This window comes from Alligator mississippiensis, chromosome 8 (genome assembly GCF_030867095.1).
Source record: "Alligator mississippiensis isolate rAllMis1 chromosome 8, rAllMis1, whole genome shotgun sequence".
Taxonomy (NCBI): Eukaryota; Metazoa; Chordata; order Crocodylia; family Alligatoridae; genus Alligator; species Alligator mississippiensis.
The window spans coordinates 13,614,783-13,638,677 of NC_081831.1; the positions used below are offsets into that span (position 1 = coordinate 13,614,783).

The following is a 23,895-nucleotide window of genomic DNA, read 5'->3' on the forward strand; positions in this document are numbered from 1 at the left end:
CAAAGGCTAATGCTGCCAGTGCCACTGTTCCATCTAAACTCAGCTTTTGGCAGCCATAGGGTTAGAGGAGCTGCTCTGTCTTCTAGGCACTTCTTTGGTGTGCCCCTCTGGCACGTGAACATGGAAGGGCACACGGCAAAGGTTCATCCCCTGGCCCACGTCTGTCCTGCTTTCATGAGCATCATGCTCTACTCCATGTGCCCAACTGTCAAACTAACTTCTCTGTTTCCCTCACTCTTGCTCCTTTTCTTTTCCTTCTCTCCCTTTTGCTTTGCTCCTTCTCCTCTCTCCCTCCATTTTCCTAGAATGGGTATCCAGGGAGAGCACACCTTTGTTAAAGCATCCTACCTGGGTGCCCTATTCCATATTATCCACCATCACGTTCCCACGGTTGGGACGGTGGGGGTGTCTCTTGCCACCCAGCCCATGTTTCACTGCTGTGCTACTGAGCTGGGGTAACAGCAAGCCCAAGGCCTTGTCTGAAACCACTTACAAGGCTTCTGTGACTTGAGAAGCCAGGGAGGCATCAGATGCTCACATTTTCAGATGCACTCGGTAGGCATGCAGAAGATGCTACGTGGCAATGGGGTCTGGCACGTACATGATTCATTGGCACAATGCAACAGAGCACGTGCACTTTTGCAAGGTTCCAGCGGCCAGGAGGGACACAGATGAAACCAGAAGGGAAGGGAAGGGAAAAGGGAACCTTTGTAGCTCATCTCGCAGAAAGGCTCACACCGGTCTTAGTAGGTCACTTCCTGCCTCCGGTCCTGAACTCTGCGCTGCTGCATGTCATTAGGTTCCAAGTGATGGCTCTCAGGCAGCTCAGGCTGAGGATTAGCTCAGGCTCATTTCTGCTGTCACCTCTAGTGACCCTGCAGATCAACCAGGGAAGTGAAAAATCCAGGAGGCAGACAATCCTGGTGAATTCCTGACGTTAGGGGGCATCTCTGTGTGACAGCATGATGCAGCCAGTTGCAATTCATCATCAGTGGCTTCACTAAGAACATGAGGATCCCTATTTTAACGTGAGCTCTATACCTCTATGCACTAGTTTCCCTTCACCAACCAGGTCCCTTTCCAGCTCGGTGCTCACCTGGACAAGCAGGTAGGCACAGAGCTCCCCTTAGAGGTGGTTTAGGATACTGGCATACAGGTGGTACCACCACTGCTACTGTGATGCTGAACACTGGACTGTGGCTCCCAGTTCAGCCCGGCCCATACAACCTACCACTTCTGGGAACATAGACTTACTTGACGAGGCGCAGGGTGTCTTTGCGGATGTTGATTAAGCTTCGGAGCGTCTTCACTGGCTCTTGGGGGGGCGGGGCGGCATACGGAAACTGGGGTTCAACAAGCAAGAGAGAGAGGCACAAATGAATGGAGTTTTACAAGATCTATCATACCACATTGAGCAAAAAACACCAACCACTTCTTCAACAGGAGACAGCCCCTGTGTTAAGTTAGGGAACCCCAGACTTCAATTCTGCCACTTCTGGCTTCACATCAGATGCCAGCATTGTCCCCCTCCCAAAAATGTTACGAGATTGGCTTAAAAGTCATGAGATGAAAAATATATAGTAATAAATGTAGGGGCTTTTTATTTGCCTTTTGGTTATCAGACTTCCCAAGTCCTGGTTTCTAGTTTTTTCTCCAGCCACAAGGCCCAGGCATTTGCCATATGTTCTTGCATATAACCCACACCTCCTTGCCCCCCAAAAACCCAGCTGCTTGAGACTGGAGCATGCTTTATATGCAAGGAAATATGGTAAGAGCTGTTTCTGCCACTTACGGGCTAAAAGCAAAAGGTAGAGTCTACCTGGGAAGCAGAACAAAGAGCTCAAGATCCCCAGCTGCTGTTACGCAACTACTTACTTCAAGAGCCTTTTTTCCCCTTCATTATGCCTTTCAAAAACAATGTATTTTATTCCAGGGGGTGTCACATGTGAGAAAATATGGTATTCTAATTGCTACACGAAAGCAGAGCATCTCAGCCATCACATGCCTCTAGAGGCAGGGCTTTATGGAAAACCCACCAAATATCTCAAGATTGCAGATAACAGGATGAGACTTGGCTGTGTTCCCACACCCGACAGATTCTCCGGCAGTGCTCCCAACAGCTGCCGACACAGGGGACAACACCGCGCGCTGTACCTGTGCCCCGTCCCATGATGGAACTTCCTCCACCACCCATCACAGTGTGGAACCTAATCAACATGCCCCAAACTTTATCAACAGCACTGGCGTTGGAGCTGGTCGAGCAGGCCTGATCCTGCCTGGAGCTGTGCACTGTTTGTTCTCAGTGACTCCCTGGGAACAGAGAGCCCTCTGCACCGCACCGGACTGGGGCCTTTGCTCTATAATACCTCATTTGAGAAGAACATGCCAAAGCCCAGGGGAGCAGAACATGGCTCTACAGTTTCGAGGTCTAATCCAGTCCAGGCAGGTCAAGATGAAGCAGCATCCCATGTTGGCCACACCATAGGCTGTTGCTCAGGATTGGGCCCCTGCTCCCCAACTATCCAGCTCTGCATCACACACACAGACCCTATGGATGAATCTCAGTGTGCGTCACCACAGCAGCGTCTGCAGTCCAGCTCCCAACATGCTTGATGCCAGGGAAAGGAGGAGAGCACCCAGGACTCACACCTCCGCATAGGCCATGGATTCTTCTGCAGGATTTTAATCCCCAACAGCCTTGTCCAAGTGGCCAGAGTGCTATCAGCTGACCTCTGGGAGCATGGTGGGCGAGAGGGAGGGGACTGCTTAATGGTTTGAGGGTCTTGGGAGCACAAGCATCCAGCATCCAGTCCCAGGGCCCCCTCAGAGAGGTGCCGAGTACTTCTCCCAAGATCAGGATCTCTGCATCTTTGAGGACCAAGCTCTTAGCACATTTCCTGGTAGCATGTTGCAGCCTCTGGCCTGCTAGAGACCATCAAGCATCTGCAGCAGAGCAGCTGAGATTGCATGCTCCCTGTGGATACAGAGATGCAGGTCAGGCCCCACAAAGGCAAGACTTCTCCAAAATCACCTGCTGCAGGAAGAGCCCCCTCACACCCTTTCACAACGGTCCAGCTGGCAGCAGCATCCAGCCTCCCTGCCTACCCCCAAGGCTATGTTGGCTTGGACAGATCAGGCTAGACTTTCCCCATGCTCACAACAGCTGAAAGTCATGTGTGCAGACCCTGGGCCTGCGTCCCACATGACGGTCTGCAGGGTCTTGGCCTCTTCTCCACACCCCCTCACAGTAGCTTGATGTAGGGGGGGGAGGGCGTGCAGCTTGGGTAGGGACTCTGAGCAAAGCAACCGAATGCATTTCATTCCCTGTTGTCTTTGCAAACCAGTCCAGTCAGCATGGAAGGAGGGACAGTCATCAAAGCAGCTACACCCTCGCTTTGCAGAACAAAGCTCAGAACACCTTCAAGACGGGAAGAGAAGAGAACCTGGCATCCATCATTGCTCACCCCGCCCTTGGATACTCCCAGGAAGAGGCAGGAGGATCAGTGTTCTTGGTTTGAAGGCATGAAAAGCTCCAGCATCAGCAGAAGCAGATTTACACTGATGTACCCAAGATCAGGCTCCAGGCTGAGCTAAGCTATCTCCACCACCTGTGATAGGAAGGGCTGCCAATCCCCCGTCACGGCACCTGTAGGCACCAGATAATGGTCTATCCATCTTTGGCTTGATTGGGAAATGTCTCACTGCCAGCCAGACTATTGTAGGTCCCGGCAATAACTCTAAGCAGACATGACACTGAGGCTCTATTCAGTTGTTTGCAATGCTCTGGGGTAGGAGGGAGAGGATAACTCTTTGGGCTGAAATTTCTCAGGCTTGTTTTTTTGCCTAAGAGGCAAAAAGGAAGACTAGGTAAAATCCCATCTGGTGAAGTACCCAGGAGGGGGAGAGGGGTGATAATTGTTTAGGCTTCAGCAAATATTTCCAGTGTGCTCCAGAGACTCTGAATGGGATCATTTTTGAAAGCCATCCTCAAGGAGAGAGACAGCTGATGCCCCTTAGCAGCAACACCCAGTAAGAGCAGCACCTTAACAGAAAACATTTGCCCAGGGAGTATTACCTGTGTTATGCAATCAGATGACATGCCCAATAGTGGCTCATAGGGCCGTATGCATGTGTTGCATCTTATCAAGAATGAAGGCGTGGGGTATCTTTGCACTGAGTTTCCCCAGCCAGAAATAGCGCTGGTTGGCTTCAGAGTGAACTACATCCCAATCCTAAAGCATCTGAAATCTAAAGTGATCCCAAAATAGGCAGGCTGGGCCAGATTCTCTTCTCAGCCAGGCTGTAGTAAGCCTGGGATAAGGGCCAAATCCTGGTCCCAGTGGATCCAACTGCAGTTTTGCCATCGATTTCAACTGAACCAAGGACTGGCCCGGACTTTGCTGACTGGACTGACATCCCTGCACCTACAATGCACCCACATTGCATGGCAACTGGTGGTTCTTGGCTTGGGGCCATCCCAACAACTCAACAGCCTTTCCCAGGCCTTACCAGCTTGCATTCCCTAGTAACGTAGTAACCTTATGGCGGGGCTGTTATCCTGACAAATGACAATGGCAAGCTCCATCCCAGGTGCAGCACAGCTGGGGTTGTAGCTGCTGTGGAAACTGTTAAAGCTGAGGCTCTGCAAGCCAGCCACAGCCAGCCCAATTGGTTGTGAACTCCCATAGAGGCGGACGGTTTTTGCATTCGATTTTCAGTTCCTTTGACAGGGGGGTGGAGAAAACCTGCCGGCATTATCTTTGCAATCTTGGCTTCTCGCTCCAGACTCCTTGCTGGAGTTTAATGTGTCCAGCACACTAATGGTGGGTATTTTTAGACTGCTGATGCAGCAGAAAAACGCTGATGGATGAGGATCGGGGGGATGGTGCTTATTCTCTGCCTGGCTGCTAGGGAATGAATACAGATTTGCCTATTTAACCAGCTGCGCCCCCGAGACGGATGGGATTATGGCTTTTGGGAGGGAGGGCGAAGAGAGGAAGAAATGGCATCTCCATTCCCCATGCTGGGAGGTGGTGACAAAGTGCTCTCCCACCTCGGAGAGACATTTCAATCAGAAGGGCAAGGGGAGGCGACACAAGCAGGGAGCGTGGCAGCCCTTGCTCGCAGGGAATCAGTGCTGGGGGGAGAATGAGAAGGGGATAAGACAGATGCTGCAAGGGGCTCCAAGGTGACTTTGAGCAAAGAGGTGCTGCAGTCCTCGGTGGGCTGCCCCGATGTCATGTTAGGGACAGAGTGCAGAGATCGCAGCAAAGGGGGGACGGATCTTCCAGGCCTGAGGTTCTCAGGAGGCAACAGCATTACCAGCTATTGAATCTGACTCAGGGATGCTTGAGCCTTTGCTGCAGACCTGGGGGCAGCTGTGCAAGGAGACCTGTCTGCTCTGTGATGCTAGAGCAGGGGATACTGTTCCTCTGCTCTCCTGTGAGGACACCACCTCCTCATGCCCCCAAGCTGCCCCGGCTGATGGGTTCCAACTGTCCTTCTTATGCCACGTGCAGCTGCAGAGGGAACTATGTCTTTGAGCATGCTCCCTTCATCCCCATGCCTTCCCTAGTGCAGGCCTGCTGCAGAGGGGTATAATCAGAAAGAGCACCAGGGGAAAAGAAGTGGGAACTGCATCTGCCTGGCACCCTGAAGGGACAATCTGAAAGCAACCAGGTATCATATGGAGGAGCAAATCAAGGCCTTGCACTTGGCAGGGGCATCTGTCTTTCCTCAGCTCCATGGTGCCCCTCTGCATGATGCAGCTGTGACAGCCCAATCTCATTTCCCAGGACCTTGCTGGCTGGGTGTTCATGCTGCGAATTCTTCCAATTTCTCTCCAGCAAGCAGTAGGTTCCAATATAAATCAGAACCAAAAACAGTGATAAAATGCTGGCTGGAAGCACAAGTAGATTCATCAGAGACAGCTTCTGTAGGGGTTTGTTAGGCCATAGCCAGGGGCTGCAGGTCTATTTAAATTCTTATAAAAATAATATCTATTGTAGCTGAATTGGAAGCAGTAGCACAACTAGGAGGGTAAGCTGGGGGAGTGCAAAACCAGTCCCCACTGTCCTGTTACTCCTCTGATTTAAAAGTAAATGTTGTATAAAGCAGGAGTAACTCCACTGCAAACCTGGTTTAAGTGCAAACAGAACCCGCTTCTTGGCTTCTTCAAAGGGTCTCTCTCTCAAAGTTGATCTCTTCCACCCACACACCTCCTTTCCCTTTAGTGCTGTGCTGCAGTTGTGTCTGGCTTCTTTTCTGCTGCCAAGACAATAGCACTGCACATACGGCCTTGACAATGCTCCGTCTGTTCTGAGGATAAGGCTGGGTGAAGGCAAACAAAAACACCCTGCCTCTTCCCTGCCCTACTAACACTACCCTTTCGGCTCCCATCAACCACTCTGCCGCTACGTGGTGGCATCCCAGGTGTGTTCAGCAGACATGCTTATGAGGCAAAGCCAGTGGTTATCAACCTTAGTCGAGTCAAAGAGATCACAACTGGGCAGAATGTTTCTAACACGCTGGATTCCTATTTGAAATCTCCAGGCTTATCTTGTGAATCACTGGGTTAAGCATCTGCTTTGACCGTATGTTCCAGTTTTTGCCCTATTTGCAACACACGTGTTTAGGAAGAGTTAATGCTCCTAGATTGAGCTTTATTATTTGTATGACTAACTGCAGGAAGCCTCAAGGAGGGCAAGATACCGGACACACCTTTCCAAGAGTGCCTCCAATGGTCAGCTATTGCCCATTCAGATGGGGAAAGCTGCAGATGAACTCCAGGGGAGATTTCTCAATGGCAAAGTCTCTAATTCTCAGTGCAAGTCAAGGCTGAGCCCCTAGGTCCTATTTGTATTTTCGCAAATCTTCTGGTTGGAAAACTCTTAAAACAAGCATGGATCCTTTCTCCCCTGCTTAGGGACACCAATGTGAAGCGCTGGGGCCTGATCTCAGAGGCAAAACTCCCCCAGACCTGTGAGATCCAAAACCTGAAAGCTTTTTCTTTGCCCGGATACACTCTCCCCTGGGAATGTTTGCAGTGACTGGAACGGAAAGGCCAGGGCATGATCTTCAAACAACAGGGTCAATACTCCCAGGTCTTGAGAAAGAGCCAGGCTCATAGGTCACTCTCTCCCGGACAACGCGGAAACAGCCTCCTTATTTTACATGTTTTGGTGCCACCAAGTGGTGAAATTGCCTTGCTACCACAGAGCAGCCGCAAGTTGGACTTGGCCTGGACACCTTGTATGACAGCAACAATGACCAAACCTGTGAAGTCACCGGAGCAAATCCAGTTGCTGGTGTGGGCCAGCACAATGCCAACTGAAGTCAATGCAAGTGCTCCTGCCCTGCAGGTCTGCAACCAGAGGGCTCTCCTCTGCAGGCAAGCCCAGGGGAAGAAGGATTTCTAGCACAGAACTGGACTAAAGCACTGCTGTGCCAAGGCGGGCACTAGAAAGAACATCAGGCCAGCATGGCTAAGCCTGCAGGGACCACAGGCTGCTGTTAACTCAGCAACAGAAAGCCAGGCTTGCTTTTCACTCCTAAACTAAGCCCGTTACTGCTTCCCGGAGTGGGCCTTTTCAACACTGAGAGCTGGGTGTTCAGAATCAAAGCTACCCCTGCCGCATCTAATAGCCTCAACGTGGCCTCAAACCCTCCTTCATTTTAATCCATCAAAGGCATGTGTTAGTCAAAATGGCAGACTCTCAGGTGCGGGCATCTCCCTTAACCTGCTTCCATATCAGAAACTCAAAGGCCCACCCAAGCTTGCCTGGTTAAGGCATGCCGGCTGACATATAAATGGCCCACAAAGGAATAATATTGACAGTGTCACATCCAGCCACCCTCAGTTCCCTAGCCTGAATGGCCAGGTTCCCATTTACAGCTGGGTCAATTGGGGTTGGCTGTTGGCATGAGTTCAGAGGGAGGATCTGGACCCACAAGGAGATGCCTGAACTGCTCTGCTACCACAGCCCCGGCAGCTTGCATGTAGTGGCTCCAAAGTGCTGATCTTTGGTTTCACCTAAAAGCAGTCCTCACTCAACCCTACTCATTCCCTTCGGCTGTGCTTTTCCCCCATACAGCCACAGCAACTTCCTCCCTCAGGTCTGAGCCTCACATCCAGTTGTCCTAACTCTACTGTGTTGCATGGAGTGACCCCTGATTTTAGCCTCTGGTGGAGCTGGGAGGAGAACCAGACCCAGCCTAGGCAACTTACTGTAAACATCTTAGATTACAAATCAGCAGGAGAGATCCCAGGAGTCTCCAGAGAAATGGCAGAGCATTTCTGCCACCCTTAACAGACCATGGCCACTCTGGGAACAAAACGACTGCTACAGGCAGCAGCGGGAAGGTACAGTGCATGGAATAAGAGACTCTACTCTCGTGCAGTTTGCATAATGCCAGCCTCAATACCGCTCGCTCCCAGCTCCTGCCATGCTTCCAAAAGCTTTACACCACTATTACTTCACTGTTCTCGGTGGAGCTGCTCCTGATTTACAGCCTTGTAACAAAGAACAGAACCCAGGCCTTTATTCCACTGAACTAAGTTTAGACAACTATGTCTAGAGACAGGAGGCTGGGGAGAGTGTATTAGAATTAAGGTCCACCATGCTTTATCTGTTGGGTCAGTAAATGATTTGCTTCTCCGTGCCCTTGTAAGCTGGATGCCTGTTCCATTTGGCTGATCAGAGGGAAATGCAGATTTCAGATCTGGTTTGAAGTGATTAAGCATCAATGGCCCAGGCGCTGACTATAGCAGACAGCCCGTTAGCCAAGCTGGCTGCACAGTTCCAAGCCAGTGACAATGTCCTTAAAACTTATTAATTTTTGTCACATCCCAGACATCTCCAAATGGCAGCCCTTCTCTTCCCCACACATGCAGCCCTAAGGATGGAAAATAAAAAAGCTGCTGAGTCATTAACTTCCAGCTAATGGGCTTTTTAATGAGTCATGAGAAATAAATGGAAACCCGGCAGAATTGCTAATTTCATCTGGAACAAAATGGCATGCGAGGGAGAAGTCCGTGCCACCTGACTGCTGCTCCCTACGTCTCAGCTATTAATATCGAAGTCTCTGGGCACCCTGGATGGCAAGAGGGCTCCACAGTTCATTTGACAAGGTAACTGGACAGCTGTTCAGTCCTCCCACTGCTCTGCTTCCATGAACCCCCCCGAGCTGTGCCAAAGCTACGGTGACCTGAAAAACACCATGTTCTCTCTCAAGGCAGTGACGGGTGTCCAAGTCAATGGAAACCATTTAAACCAGCATTAGAGGAAGTGCTGTTTATAGCAGCCAAGCCCAGGACTAGGAAGCAAGAAAACGTGGGGTCTTCTTTACAGCAAGAATTAGCTGGAGCTCGATTAATGATATGCCCCACTTGGCGAGTGAACTATGGAGCTATTACCAGTACTTCAGCCCAGAGCATCCAAACTAGCCATGCTGTTTCACCCCTAGTCCTTACCCTGCCCCTATGCTAGTATGCTGTGTAATGCAGCCCTGCAGTCGCACTGATCCTGGTAGCTATTCTCATCTCAGATCCTCAAAGCAGCACCTTCTGGGAGGAGCCAGGGGAGAAGAAGCTCAGTTTTTTTAAGTCCCCAGCTACTGGTGCTGTTTCTGAGGCCTTCCCTCAATACAGAGGCTAAGATGAAGGCCGAGCTCTCACTCTACTCAGCAGGGCTTTGGAAAGGCTAAACAGTAAAGGAGATGCAGGGGAGAGCTTTCTGGCAGTACTTAGGTAGAGGCAGTGAGCAATGCCAACACCCACTTACTCCTGCAACATCTAGGCAGGCCCTGTCCATCTCAAAGGAGTGTTTATTAGGTGGTGTTGAGCCACTTGAGTTCAGAGTATGACCAAGAGGCAGCAGTGGCTACAAAACTCTCTGTGTACGCATTTGCCAATTTGACTGTGACACAGGAGTGTCAGACCAAGAAGGTGGCAGTAGCCCTCGCTGGCTAGGTCCACACTGCAAATGTCTACATGACTGTAGTAAATGGAGCTCTCGTTTACCTACCTCAGGCAACTTCAGCACAAGGCATACCTACTGGTATGGCACCACTAACCCCGGTACACACCAGTCTGACTGCAGAGCAAGGCCAAATCTTGGTCCCAGTGAATTTCAAACAGTCATTTTGCTACTGACTCTGAATGGATCACTATTTGGCCCTGGCCCTAAAGTCCTGATCTCAAAAGAGAATAGCATCCTGGCCTATGAAAGAGTAGCGAGAGAAGGTCTGACTGTGATTTTGAGTACACCAGCTTTGCAGCCATGTAACCCCTCTAATAAGAGTCGCTCTCAACACCACCACTAGTTTAAAGAAGAGCAGAATCTGGCATAGAGAAGAGAAAGCAGCATGTTCTCTGTAGTACAATATATTTTGCTGCATCCAACATTTAGCCAAGTCATATTATGGACAAAAACTCAAAGATGCAGAACTGGTTGGGGAAGTGGGGAGGGAAAAAGGCACCTTACAGCTTATGATAAAGCTGGCTGAAAACTAAACTGTCTGTTCCATAGGAAACTTTTAACTCTCAAAGGTTTTTTCATCCTGAGCTGGAACATAAAAGCAGAACACAAGTGAAAAAAACCTCCTGAATCATTGGGTTCTGTTGACTAAGTACTGAATGAAACAGAATACGCATTATTGTTTCAACATTACTGAAACCACCCTGAAGGGGAAGAAAAATGGGGAAGAAAAGTTATTCTGAGTCCCTAAGTTTTCAACAATGTTGAAACAATATTCAAATATTGCATAGCAGAATAAATATTTTTATAGCAAAATCCAATCACAATAGATCCAAATACTGTAAAAGCTAAATGTTTTTACCTCCCTGAAACAAAAGCAAGACAATCCAAAGCCACGAGATTATCTTTTTTTTTCCTGTTGAAAAATCATCACTGAAATAAAATGCAACTCTGGGCAATGGTTCAAATTTGACAAAATGTCATAGTTCGACCAAAAACGGTTCTTACCCCTTTGTCACCTAATGGTTCTCGCGATAAACATTTTCCAAAAATTTACGTATGACACAAGTTAACATCTTGGGTGGAGCCAAATACTACACCTGTCCACTATCGGGTGGAACCCAATGTGGAAAATTATGGAAGATTCTCATAGGAAAATATGAATTTAAAAAAATTACTTCTGTTTTTAGTCAAATTTCTCATTAAAATCATCCAAATATCACAACTTTCCCCAAATGGAAACTTTTTGCAAAGAAAAAAGTTTTTTTTATTTTTTATTTTAGTTGAAAACTCAGTTTTCAGTGGGGAAAAAAGTGTTTCTAGGGAAGATGGTTAACTAACCCTAAATAAAATGATTTGCTGTGTTTTCCAGGCCCTGTATGGTCATTAAATAATAAAGATTCTCCTTCAACTCCTGTGTTAAGGCCTTGTGTTTCTGGAGCACTGTGGGGTCCCCAATGACAAGTTGCATGGCAGTAACAGGGAATTTCCATCAAGGATTTGTAACAGAGCAATACTTTTGAAAGGAAGAAAAAAATCTCTGCTTTGTGTTCTCCGTTATTTAAGGAGATCAATCTTTTTGCTCGCAAGTGCATGTGGGGTAACTGTCCAAAGAAAAGATTGGCTCGACTTGACCTTTATCTCAATCGGTTTGGTGACACGGTTTTGGTGCAGTAATTACTCAGCACATTAAAACAACAACAAACCAAAAACCAACTATTAAGCTGTGGCTTTCAAATCAGAAATTGAAAATTCAGCCCTAGGCGAAGCTGTCTCCAACTGTCAGAGGGAGAGGGAAGCTGTGAGAAGATCTGCTCCAGCTTCGCCTACATAGGAAAGCGAGTGTGAAAGAGAGATGAAGGTGCGAGACTGAAGTGCGAGGGCTGTGCTGCAGTAACTTCCCACGTCGACACATTGACCCTTTCCTGAGCGCTTGTGCGGTTCTTCTTCATTCACTTCCAAAGGGGAGACAAAGACTCAGCCAGCTCTCCCCGGGCTGAGGGGTCCCACGCTGGCTTCTCGTGACGCACAACAAGTGATGTGACAGGGAGTGAGTGTACGTGCCCGGACGGCGGAGGTGACTGCAGATGTACATGTGGTTTCAAAGCCTTTGTGAAGAGTCCTTGAGGAAACCCTTCTCCTGTCATGGTTTAACGTAGGCATTGGAGTGAAACCAGCCCCACTGCAGCATGATCAGGGGCTCCAGAACAAATCCTCCAGCAACTCGGCTTGTGAGTTTTTCTTCCCTGTTTGCACCCCTTATACCCTTGGAAGATAAGATTTTGTATACAGTTAGGGCTGCCCTATGATGGTTACTATGGTTGATACTATACTCTGATGGTTACCCTATCAAGATGGTTACTCAGATGAAGGAGTTCACCCATGACACCTTCTCTTGGGGCTCTCTCTGTTCATCACAGACAGGTGTGATTAGCTGTAGAAACTGGCTCAGATCCCAGAGCTCAATTGGCAGAGGTACCCAAGGGCTTCACTACTGCATAGCTGGGTTTGATGCATGGGGTGGGAGAGGGTGGGCAAGGCGGTACTCTCCAGGGCACTGTGGAAGCATTACAGACATATCCTCCCACCCCCAAGTCCTCCATCTCACTGTCAGTGCTGAGCACACATGCATGGCCAGGTTCCCTTCCTCCTTCCTGCCTCCACATACCCTGTACCAGGTTAGGACTCCTCAGAGACAGGTGAAGGCTGCACCATTTTTAATCTACGTTCAGATTTGAAGCTCCCACACAGAACTCATGGGTATTCTGATCTCGAGCGCTTGTCCAGCACAGGTTTATTCAACCCCTGGCCTGAAGGCCAGATCTGGCCCGTGGACCCATGTAATCCAGCCCACAGGCTCTACCTGTGTCAAAAATTTGGCGCTGGGGAACCAGTGGGACTGAATTGTCACTCTGCTGTCATATTTCCAGGCTTGTGGGGAGCCCTGCAGCCTGGGTAGCACGGCCCTGTGCACTAAATCAGATGTGCAGGGCAGCACGAGGCCAGTCCAAGTGTGTGGGGCTCGAATTTGGCATGTGAGGTCAGGCTGAGGCAGCATGGGACCTGACCAGCACATGCAGAGCCAGAGCGGGTGATGCAGGACCCGACTGGGGCATGCAGGGCAGGGCAGAGGCAGTCCACAGGGCCAAAAGAGTGAGCACCACTGGTCTAACACATCACTGAAGGGGAGGCCAGATCTGCAATGTGGGTCTGGACTTGTATTCTGCAACCTGGAAGGGTAGAAATGCACATTCCCTCCCCGTCCCCTGGAAGGAAAATGGAGATTTTCATGGATTTCCCTACTCCAAAGGCTGGAGCACTAAGGAAAGCAACAAACAGTGCAAAACTCACCATGCAAATCATGACTGTTGGCAACAGCACATATAGGGCAGGGACTTCCTAGGTTGCTGAGTCCAGACCCCTATACTCACAGGAAACCATTTACCCAGTGATTCCCCCAAATTACCACACCAAACTGCCGCTGCTCACACACAGCTACAAGGCATAAAATCAGAGATGAGATGAGAGCATCCTACAACATGCCACAAGTAAACGCATGGGAGAGGAGGGCACTGTGGAAGCCCTGCCATAGCTATCAAAGAGAAGTAACCGATTCATACAGGGGACCCTATAGAAAGAGGGCCACAACGCTCCCCCCCTCACCACCACATACACAGTCTTCACCATACTGACATAGGGGAAAAGTTCCTTCCTGTCCCCAAGTATAATTCTGAGAAGAGCAGGACCCTGCAGCCAGGAGCCAACAGTACAGCTAAGCACTGATATACTGCAGTAGTAAATCTAGTTCTGACTGCCTCGGTCTCCTCCTCCAGGCTGCATTTATCAGGCACCATAGCCTGCTGACTGGGCGAGGAACTGGAAATTGGTATTGATTTCTGGGCCCTGCATCAAGCATGCGGAGGCAGCTCATATGGAGTTAAAGTGGGTATGTCAAAAAGCAAATGGAATGGGTTACATTTATCCCTAGCTGGGCAGGCATTGAGGACTGGGCTATTATGCATCGCAGTACAATAGGGATGCACACAGTGATGTGATACATGGGTACTTCTAGCCCCTATTGACTTTAGTAGGGATTGAGAGTGCTCATCTTGCACGTTTTGGCTCTAGGTTTGCCTCATCTAGGTTACAGCTTCTAAAATGGCTTATGGGACTGGGTCTAAACTGTTTGAAGGACGGACGTGAGCACAAACAGCGTCTCAAACATATGTTCAAACTCCATTCAGCCAGTAGAAGTCTGTTACCACTGATGAGCCAGTATCTGCCCTCCACAAACCTCAGCTTTACCTCTGCTAGTAATAGCATGGCCAACCACAAACATCTCCTGAGCTACCAAACGTTCTCTCTTCAGCAGGAGTCCACGTGTAACTAGCTTAACAGAGGAGTGCTGCATCCATCCTACTTCTAGACCCAACACGAAGATACTGGTTAATGCAGGGGTGGGCAAAATGTGGCCCAGGGGGCTAGATGCGCCCCACCAGGCCATTCTATCTGGCCCACGGGGCCCCTAAAAAATTTAGAAAATGAATATTTATCTGCCCCTGGCTGCCTATCACGCAGCCCACGATGGCTTGCCAAAATTCAGTAAGCGACCCTCCGCCCAAAATAATTGCCCAACCCTGGGTTAATGGCTGCTATGTGGGTACCCGTGTGGTCCCCCCATCCTGTAGTACCTGAGAGCCTCAAAATCATCCCTTTCTCTGGCTTCAAGTAATCTTCCTGCTTACACCCCACTGGTGCCAGTGGCCACTGCCCCTTGTCCCTTCAATCAAGCACCTCTGTGCCGTCTTCCATAGCTTTCCACTCTTGGCAGGAGCTCCCTATAAACACTCCCAAAGCCACTCCACTGTCAAAGCCCTCATTAAAACTCCCCTTTGCCAGGGTCCCTAAACAAAAGAGTTAGGTCAACGTGAGCAGAGACTCCAGACCATGACCCTGACTAACCTCATCTCACAAGGGCCTTGTAGTCCCCACACTTGTCCATCTGTATCCCTTGGTCTCCTCTAGTCATAGATGTGGACTGTACATTCTTGGGCCAAGGACTGTCCTTTAATTGTCTGTGGGCACCTCTACCATGATGAGGTCCTAGGCCATGGGTAGGTGTTGTAGGAGCTATGGTTATATAAGCAAGACCACAATTTCACCCTCACAACCTCCTAGCGAGGTAACAAGTGTTATTTCCATTTCACAAAGGTGGTACCGAAGGACTAGGGATATTAAATGACATGCCCGAAGTCTGTGGTCCAAGCAGGTATCAAATGCGGTCAAATGTCTAATCCCAATCCAGAGCCCCGTGCATGAATATTGCCTCACACCTGCTGTATCCTCAGTCAATAGGCAGGAGAGGAGCATCCCCAGAGGTGGTTCTGGATGAGCAATATCACGCATGGAAAATCGTGTGATCAGCCAAGGCTAAGAGGAACGTTTGAGCCAAGTTCTCACCGATGAGTGCTAGATAAGCTCCCCCAGAAGCCTGACCCAAGATGTGTGGCACATTGGTATCAGAAACAGCGCGCGGTTGCTCTATTCAGAGTGGGACCGACAGCTGCTTACTCCACAGTTGTCTGATCTGCAAGTGGAAAAGCAACTTGTAAGATCTCCTTCCATCTCCCTGGATTCACAGGCAGGGAGGCAAGATGAGCTAATAATAAATAACTAATCACTAGGCAGGAAGCCTGGGCACTGCGAGGGGGTTACAAAGCGCCGGGCTGAGCAGAATCTCCCACATGCCACTGTGAGGATGAAGCCCGTCTGCTCGGTGTGCAAAGAGCCATTGAGAAAGGCGGAGGCATCCGAAAGCCTTGGGCGCTGCGGAGACAAACGGCAGCGAGGCGGCACAGCGAGCAACGTGCCGATGAACGACACAAAGTGGGCTTTTTTGTAGGCGAGTGAGCAATTATCTGGCTTGAATTTCCTGCTGGCAAGAACTGCACGATTAGCAAGTAAATAAACAGCGGGCAGTTACGGACACAAATGGAAAAGCAAAACCTGGCTGACGGCAGTGTCCCCGATGTATCTTTGAGGTGTAAAGCGAGGGCTGCCTTCTCTGAGCAGGAAGGGATGTTTCCAGTCTCTATTCGCTTCTCTTCCTCTGGCCCAGGCAAGTCAGGGCCTGTCACTGGGCCACTGCTGCTGGTCACGATGGCAGAGCACAGCACGAGAAGGAACAAGGAAGGGGAGAAAACAAAGGACAAAGATTCTGTCGGGAAATGGAGCAATGGACGGCTGCCAGGATGTCTTTGGCCACTCTCTTGCCTTAGACCCAAGATGTTAAATGGGCGACATCCCCCAAGGGAAGGCACAGAACAGAGAAAGCTGTGATGAAGGGTTAAAAATCTCCGCTTGGCAGAGCTGAACCTAAGCCACAAAATTCAGGCGGGAGCATGAAATATCAGTGACAAAGGGATATTCAATCAGCCCCAGCTAGAGATAGCACCAGCCAAGCTCAGAGCTCCTGGGAAGGTCAGATGCATTCAGAACCAGGCTTGGGACTGGGCCCATCTTGGCAAGTTTTGATATCCCTCCTTCCTGGGCCTCCTGGGTGAAGCTCCCCGAAACGAAGGGCTAGTGCTAGAGAGAGGCTGGTACTATGCCAAGCCACGGCAAATGTCAGAAGTACTCGCCATATGGGAAATGGCTAGCAGTGAGTCCTGGACCAAAAAGGGAAGCATTAGAGGGCGAGCTGCTTGTCGGTGCCCCTTTGCACCTACAGCTGGAATTTCCTTAGCTTTTATAAAATAAATTGGCATCTCACAAGGGGGCTTTTCAGAGTGATGCCCTCCCCTTTCTCTCTCCCTTAACAAAGGGCTTTAGAGAGACCAAGTTCACTCACCCTTTTGACCATGTTTGAACATTATTTTTGGCAGGTTACGGTCAACGAAACGCTTGCAAAATCTTCGGTGATTTTTTTGTGCGTGTAAAAATAGGCCAGTGGCTAATTTGGCAGTGAAATGCAAGAAATGTGTTCTGAACGGTTTTCAGTTTCCTGGTAAATGTTAACAGCTTGTTTCCATTAGCCCTTCACTTCCTGTCTCTCGCTTCCTGTCTGCCTCCTGACGTTTCTTGATCGGGTCTTTCCTATTGACCACTGGCAAGACCTCTTCTGTTGACCTCGGCTCCCTACCACCCTCCAGGCCGCTGACAAGACTGAAAAAGCAGGGTGTACATGACCTCGCTCCTTTAGGGCTGGAGTGCGGTGTGCTGGTTAGAGTAGAAACACGGGGTCCTGACCCTGCCAGTGACTTGCTGGAGGGCTGATTGTGTCCCCAATTTCCTCACCTGTCAAATGGAAATGATGCTTATTTGCCTCCTAGGCAATGCAAGGGGGCTTTTAACGCACTGAAGTGCTTTGAGATCTCTCCAAGGGCAACTGCTAGGAGGTCTTCCAGCAACAATCAGAAGTAACGTGTCAGCTTCATGGCAGGGCTGTGCAAGGGCCCAAGGGAAGTGGAGACATACCCAAGCGAGGTACCCTGTTAAGTAACTTCCTAAGACACAGGGTAAATTCCCTTATACCGAGTTCCCATGCTGCCGTGGCTGACCTGTTACCATCCCCAAAGCAAGCTAGGTTAAGGCTGGCTCATACAGCCCTAGCACTACACTACCCTTCAGTGTCCACTGCACAGACAGACCTAAACCGGGGTCAATTATGTGCCAAGGGGAAGCATTTCACAGAAGGGGGTGAATCCCAGTAGCTTCCGTCTTCCATTCATTTCTTCCTGCTGCAACTGATATCTCAAGTGGAAGCTCAGGGCCCTTACAGCTGCTCAGCACGTACGGCTCTGTGCATCCTTCCACAAATCAACCATGTGGCCCTTGGGAAGGCTGTTGAACCCAGCATGGAAAGGTTCAATCGGGCTCCTCGTGCCTGTTGTGCATAAAGATTAGACAAACTGAAATTCAATATGCTTAGCAGGGGAAAGATGCTAAGCCCAGATGTTTAATGAATGAGCTACGACATTGTCACTCAGCACATCTGTGATGCTTTACCTTGGGGCCAGTGAGCTTGGGAGAAGGGAGCCCAAAACCCATCACACTGGATGCTTAGTGGAAAAAAAAGGGTGTGTAATCTAGAGCCATCCGTCTGCTCCTACATCTGTCTGCTGCAGCTGCAGGATGATGCCAAGGCCACCTTCCCAATCCCCTTCAGGAGCAAGCAGAGCTCAAGCAAGCTGCTGGCAAGGGCACGCCTCCGAATTCAATGGAGGAGGCAAGGGATGGCAGCAGGAAGTCCATGTAACTTCCTTACCATCTCCTACCCCAACACTTGGGCCAAAAGCCATCTTAATGACACCACTGGCTTGAATGGCTTCATCTGGTTGACAGTGTGAAGGGAGGAATGGCCTCGTGAATGTACCCACCGAGGAGGCCTTCCATCACCTTTGGCATCTTCCTCACCTTTGCTCTGGAAGGAAGTTACAGGGCCCCCGTGAAAATGGTGCAATGAGGGGGGTGCATAAGGCAGGGCAGCTGTTTGGTGGAGGGGGTTTCTGAAAAAATTCCACCTATTTAAAACACACGGTTTTAAACACAACTAGGTTTCTTCCTTTTAAAATCAATTTGTGGCCACTGACATCCCACCAACAGGTTCGTCGCCTCCTTCCCCCGTTAGGTCAGGCCAGCAAGCCGCCTTCCTGCCCGTCCCTCACAGACCAGGGCTGGGAAGGGGAGCACTGCCCACAATTCACGTCTCGCGAGTCCTGGGGGGATTGCGACAGCATCTGACATTTAACGCTTCACTGAGCTGCCTGGCAATGCGGCAAGCTCCGGCTTGGGAGAGGATCACAGGCACTTCGCGGCTGTTCTTTAAATAAATAAATCCCAACACAGAGACCTGAAGGAAAGGAGGAGGTAGCGGGGGACGAAAAAGAGCAAAAGCCTGTCTAGAATAATCTGCGTCAAGTTGCCAGGCTTCTTTGCAAGCCTCCTTTCCTCTCCCGATATGAAGGAACTGTTTATCCTGTCAATAGAGGAGTTCATGATGGAAGCAGACAGAGACGGCTTAACCCCTTGGCTTCTGCTGGCTCGGGCCTCCATGCCAAGTCCAGGCTGCGCAGAAGGTCAGGCTTTGGTGTAGGGTACATCTGCCCAGCCCTGCTGGGACACCTTATGTACATGGATTTCTTCTATCAACCGGTCACCAGGTCCCAGGCAGTCTGAAAGGGGACACCAAAGACAGCACCACCCCAACTCTCAACTCTTCCAGGTGTGTTTGACTGTAAAATGGTGGCAGCAAGAAGGGGTTTCAGTGGCAATGTAGAGAACACCGCAGGGCACACAGCATCCTAAAGGATTAAAAAAAAACCATGTAGCTCCTTTCGGCTACTCAAGACGTCATGGCCAAAGGAAATCAGCTCCCCCTGCCTTCAGGATCCTGTTCAAAACCACCTCCCCTGGTTTCAAAACTCTTCACAGGACCAACTCTATCTTCACTAGGATGCGGTGCTGCTGTCGTGCCCATGAGCATTGCAAAGTAGTGCTGCTGGCCATGTTTCAGCAATGAGGATCTGAGGCATGGGGTACATTAAAGCCTGGATAAGATGTTTAGGCTGGAGACACTTAAACACCTTAAAAATATACACGTCCCTACATGAATGCCCACAACCACACTAGAAATATGAGGCCAAGTCCACATCCTAGTCAAGAGGCCAAACCACTAGGCCATCACTGCACTCCCTCGTCTCTCTGTATTTCTGCCTATCACGCTCTGCTTAGTTGGCATTGGCTGCCTCTGTCTAGTCTACCCATGCTTCATGAATCACAGAGGCTATAACCGTATTTACTGTGCAGAAGGTTTTGGGGGGAATATTCTGTATAACAACAGTGCTGTGGATAATATCACCGATGTGTAGAGCAAGAAGGGACTTCAGGAGACCACTTAGTGCGTCGGGGTCTCTACTTCCAAGCAGGACAACCTACTCCTGAGACCCCATCTAAGGACAAGACACAGGTCAGAATGAAATTCTCAGACCCCAAAAGGAAGCTCGGGCCTGATTGCAAGCCTTCATGGCTAACAAAAAGAGGCCAAATGGAAAAGGAGATCCCAGGTCTAAACACTCCCTGAACCTTGGCAAAATTGAATGTAGAGCAGAGCTCTGCAGCTCGAGGCCAGCGTTAATTAAGAACGAGCCATGTAATTTTGTTTGCAATGCTGTATTCATTCTTTCTGCCGTTTTCAAGCTGTTTGTTTCCCTTCCCTGCTGGTGTAGACAATATGAATTCAAGGCTCTCGGTACAAAGAATCACACCCGGTGGGCAGTTTATAGGGTTTTACTGCAAATCAGGAGGATTCCTTGAGCTCATGGCTAGAGCAGGAGAGTAGCAAAGGGACTCCTACTGATTTTAATAAGCAGCAAAAGCTTCCTTCTCCCTCACTGCTGCGCTGCATTGGAATTCAGTGGCGATTCAGACAGATACAGCAAGACATTGGAGAGGTGTTATCACACCAGCTTGTAGAAACCCACAGCAAAAAGCCTGGTATTTATATTCCACTATTTTTTTTAAGAAGTGAAGTAGAAGAGCTTCAATGAAAACGTACCATCTCCATGCAAACAAACTCAGATACATGGCAAATGATGTTTAGCTCAAGCTGCAAGAGCTGTGCAATTATTAAACAGGTGCTTCTCTCTAAATATCAAGAGTTTTAGCACCTTTTAAATACATTACAAGCCAAAAATGAAATCCTCCCAAGCCATCAGCAAGCAGTATATGCAGCTCCAAGGTCATGAATCTGTCAGGTGCAAAAAATGCATGCAAGGGATGGAGGAAGCAAAAAAAATCTTAAAGGTAAAGTTCTAGATTTCATTGTCATGCATCCAACTCAGCTCTCCCCGCCCCTGCAAAAGGGAGCAAGACAAACTTGATGGCTTTATAAACTAGATGCTCATTCATTCACTTCCACAGAGCCTGCTGGGGGACTGATGAACAGAAGGCAAATAGCCCTCCAGCCCCTGGGCCACTATTAAGAATAACTCCTGACATGAGGGAATACTGCAAACAGCTGTAGATGATCCTAGCAAAAGTAGGCGCTCTCCTTTTTAGTACAATGTCTCACAATATAAAATCCCTTTGCTATAAATCACCCAGTTGCAGAACTAGCCAAAATCTATCAACAATTTAAGAAGTAATACTATATGGGAAAGCAGAGAACAAGATGCTCTAACCAGGGGGAGGATGATTTTATGGATTTTGGACCAGAACAGGTCACATGAGATCAGGGATCTGTTTCTGGCCATGCCACAGAACATCCTAGAGACCTTCAACAAGTTGTTTGTACCCACCTGTAAAATGGGGATAATACCTCCCTTCTCCTACCCTCCATCTCTTCAATATTTAGAGTCAAAGGGTTGAAAGGCCTTTGGGACAGGGACAGTGAGCCTATGTGTCTAACACCGCAGCGCCCCTATCTCAGTTTCTCAGTTGCTTCTGGTCAACAGGGCCATTGTATCATGTACAGGAATAGCACTAGAAAGAGATTTAAAAGGATTTAATTTAAGACAAATCTTGGCCATCTGACTTCAGGAGAGAATGGAGAATACAGCTGCCATCGTGTACATGAGGAAGCAAGGCCTTTCCAAGAAGCTGAATGGCAAGCTCTGTGATTTATATCACTTAATGCTAATTCCTCTGAACGGAAAAAATTCTACCGGACAGTGAAAAGGCCAGAGCTACGACACAGATAAGAGCGCTGGCCAATGAGGAAGCAGCAGGTTTCCAGGATGAGGATGCTGAGATGGATGTGTGGAGTCAGCAGAAAAGGTCACGAGAGAGACGGGGAGCTTCAAGAAGTGGCAACAGTGGCTCGGCACTTTGCAGGGTCCCAAGTGACTTGACCCCAGTCATGCAATGACCCAGGAGCAGAGCCCTGATCTTCTGAATACCGGGTTTCTACCCTCACCACAAAGCCATCCTCTCTCTTGCGCACCAAGGCCACATGAAGCGAACCAATGTCCATTTTGGCCATGAATGTGGACAAGCTCATAGCTGAAGAGGGGCCCCTTGAGGGACATGCTGGGGCAGCGTCTCATCCTGAGGTGCGGTGTGGTATTCACTCGTACTAGGGTGAGGGGCAGGAGTGGCTTGATGCTAATCGAGAGCTTTGTGCGGGGACTACCCAACAGAGACTGGAATCTGAAGGCCTTGGCTTTGGCATGGCACATGGCAACCTTAGCCATGTATACCAGGAAAGTGCCACACACTGACGCTCACGGCACAGGGGCTAGTCCCTGGGGTCTCTGTCCCTTCTTCCAAACAGGAGAGTCACAATGCAACCCTCTGCAGCATCAGCCCTCACCTTGATCCAGTCACTCATACCTCAGCAGGCCCCTCCAATGTTGGTTTGTGTGGGTTGTCCCCATACCCATCTTTCTTTTATAACCGAGTCATTCATAAGCCCCAAGGCTTCCAGTGTAAACTAAAGCAGCAAAAAAGACCCATCTTGACTGGCTTTTAGGAGATGGCTGGACCACAGCTCAGGATCTGACAAAAAAAGGTTGTTTCATTGTCTCAGTTGTGGCCCAGTGTTGTATTAGTCTCCACAGGTTTGGTCAGGCCCAGCAAAGAGCGACACGTCCCAACGTGGGCAGAGAGAGGTAGGCAGCATTGTTAGTCTGAAGTCAGGCCAAGTAGTAATGCACCTCATAGACTAACTGAATCAGAGAAGCCTACGCTTTCATACATAAGAGCTCATATGGGTAACATGCAATTAAAAACCTCAAGTTGTGGGCAGCTTGAAAGACAGAAACTCTTCTATTTTTAACTTGCTTCTGTTACTCCATCATAGTAATTTATTCTTCAAACAAGTGGAAGGCAGAAAAAATAACCCCTTATTAACTGGCTATCATGACTTGGGTCCTATAAATGAAGATCATCATCATGGCGTCTCAGAACCTCTACATGCCTGATAAGAGCCTGATTTTGCCTTCAGTCCCCAAGGAGAGGCCAATTAAAAGAAAACAGCACTGTCTCCGGTTGACAGGCAAATTCATGGGCTCGATTTCTTTTAGTCACACATCAGAAGTAATGCCACTGAACCCAAAGGAATTACAACAGGGCAAGTGAAAGAATCAGTCCTGTGGGCTTGGAAAAAGTCTTGTAAGGTTACAAACCTGTCCTGGTAGAGTTTGCAAGCAAAACTGATCATAACCATCAAGTGCAGGCAGGAAGAGAAAGTAACTCACAATGCACACGGTACCCCTCTCCATTCCAGCAAGAAAGAGCCCGATATGATCCGCTCATCTGACCTGAAACGCACAGAACTTTCCTTCCCGACTGTTAAATAACCATCACGTCCAAGCAACAGGCGACTCTCAGTAATATTGTAGAAATGATCATGCGCCCCAGCAACGAGAGTCAATCTGGTAGAATGTGGTAGAGGTTCTTCCTCTTTAGCTGCATTTTTTTCCAAGTTGCTTTTTTAAGGTACAGTGTTATAAAGCTGTACTGAATTTTCAACAAACAAAGCAACTTCATCACGGAAAATGAGCCTTTTGCTTTATTACTAGCCTAATTCAAAGGCAGTTTGTGCTAATCCAAACTGGTGCTGGAATACCAAAGGAGGAAGTGGGAGAGAGAAAGCAATCTCCCAGTGGGAATTCAAAAGTCAGCATGGAAAGGTGGCAGATTGCCAATCAATCTGCAAAACGATTGTCATAAGCCAAGATTTAAGGGTGTGCTAAAATCATTCATGCATATAAACAGCAGAATTCCCTCTCTCTCTCTCTCTCCCTCACATACACACAGGCCAATTAGTGAGCAGCACAAATCAAGCACACAAATGCAGCACCGGTTTGAATTAGAGCAGTGGGATTATGCATGCAGTTCATGATGTTAATATTTACATTTCCATGTAACACCACTGTCAATGGTTCCCCCAGTGTCCTGACCTGCCACCCTCTGCTCC

The 23,895-nt window shown here is 49.0% G+C and overlaps 1 protein-coding gene across 5 annotated transcripts in view; it reads right to left on the reverse strand.

The window, feature by feature from the left end:
* The window catches only part of RNF157 (ring finger protein 157), an 81,327-nt gene that overhangs the window by 39,135 nt on the left and 18,297 nt on the right, over window positions 1-23,895 (reverse strand). For all 5 annotated transcript variants that reach the window (XM_019494310.2, XM_019494312.2, XM_006269228.4 and 2 more), the window contains exon 3: window positions 1,255-1,343. In XM_019494310.2, the coding sequence (XP_019349855.1) occupies window positions 1,255-1,343 (89 nt within the window). The remainder of the gene's footprint in view (window positions 1-1,254; window positions 1,344-23,895) is intronic.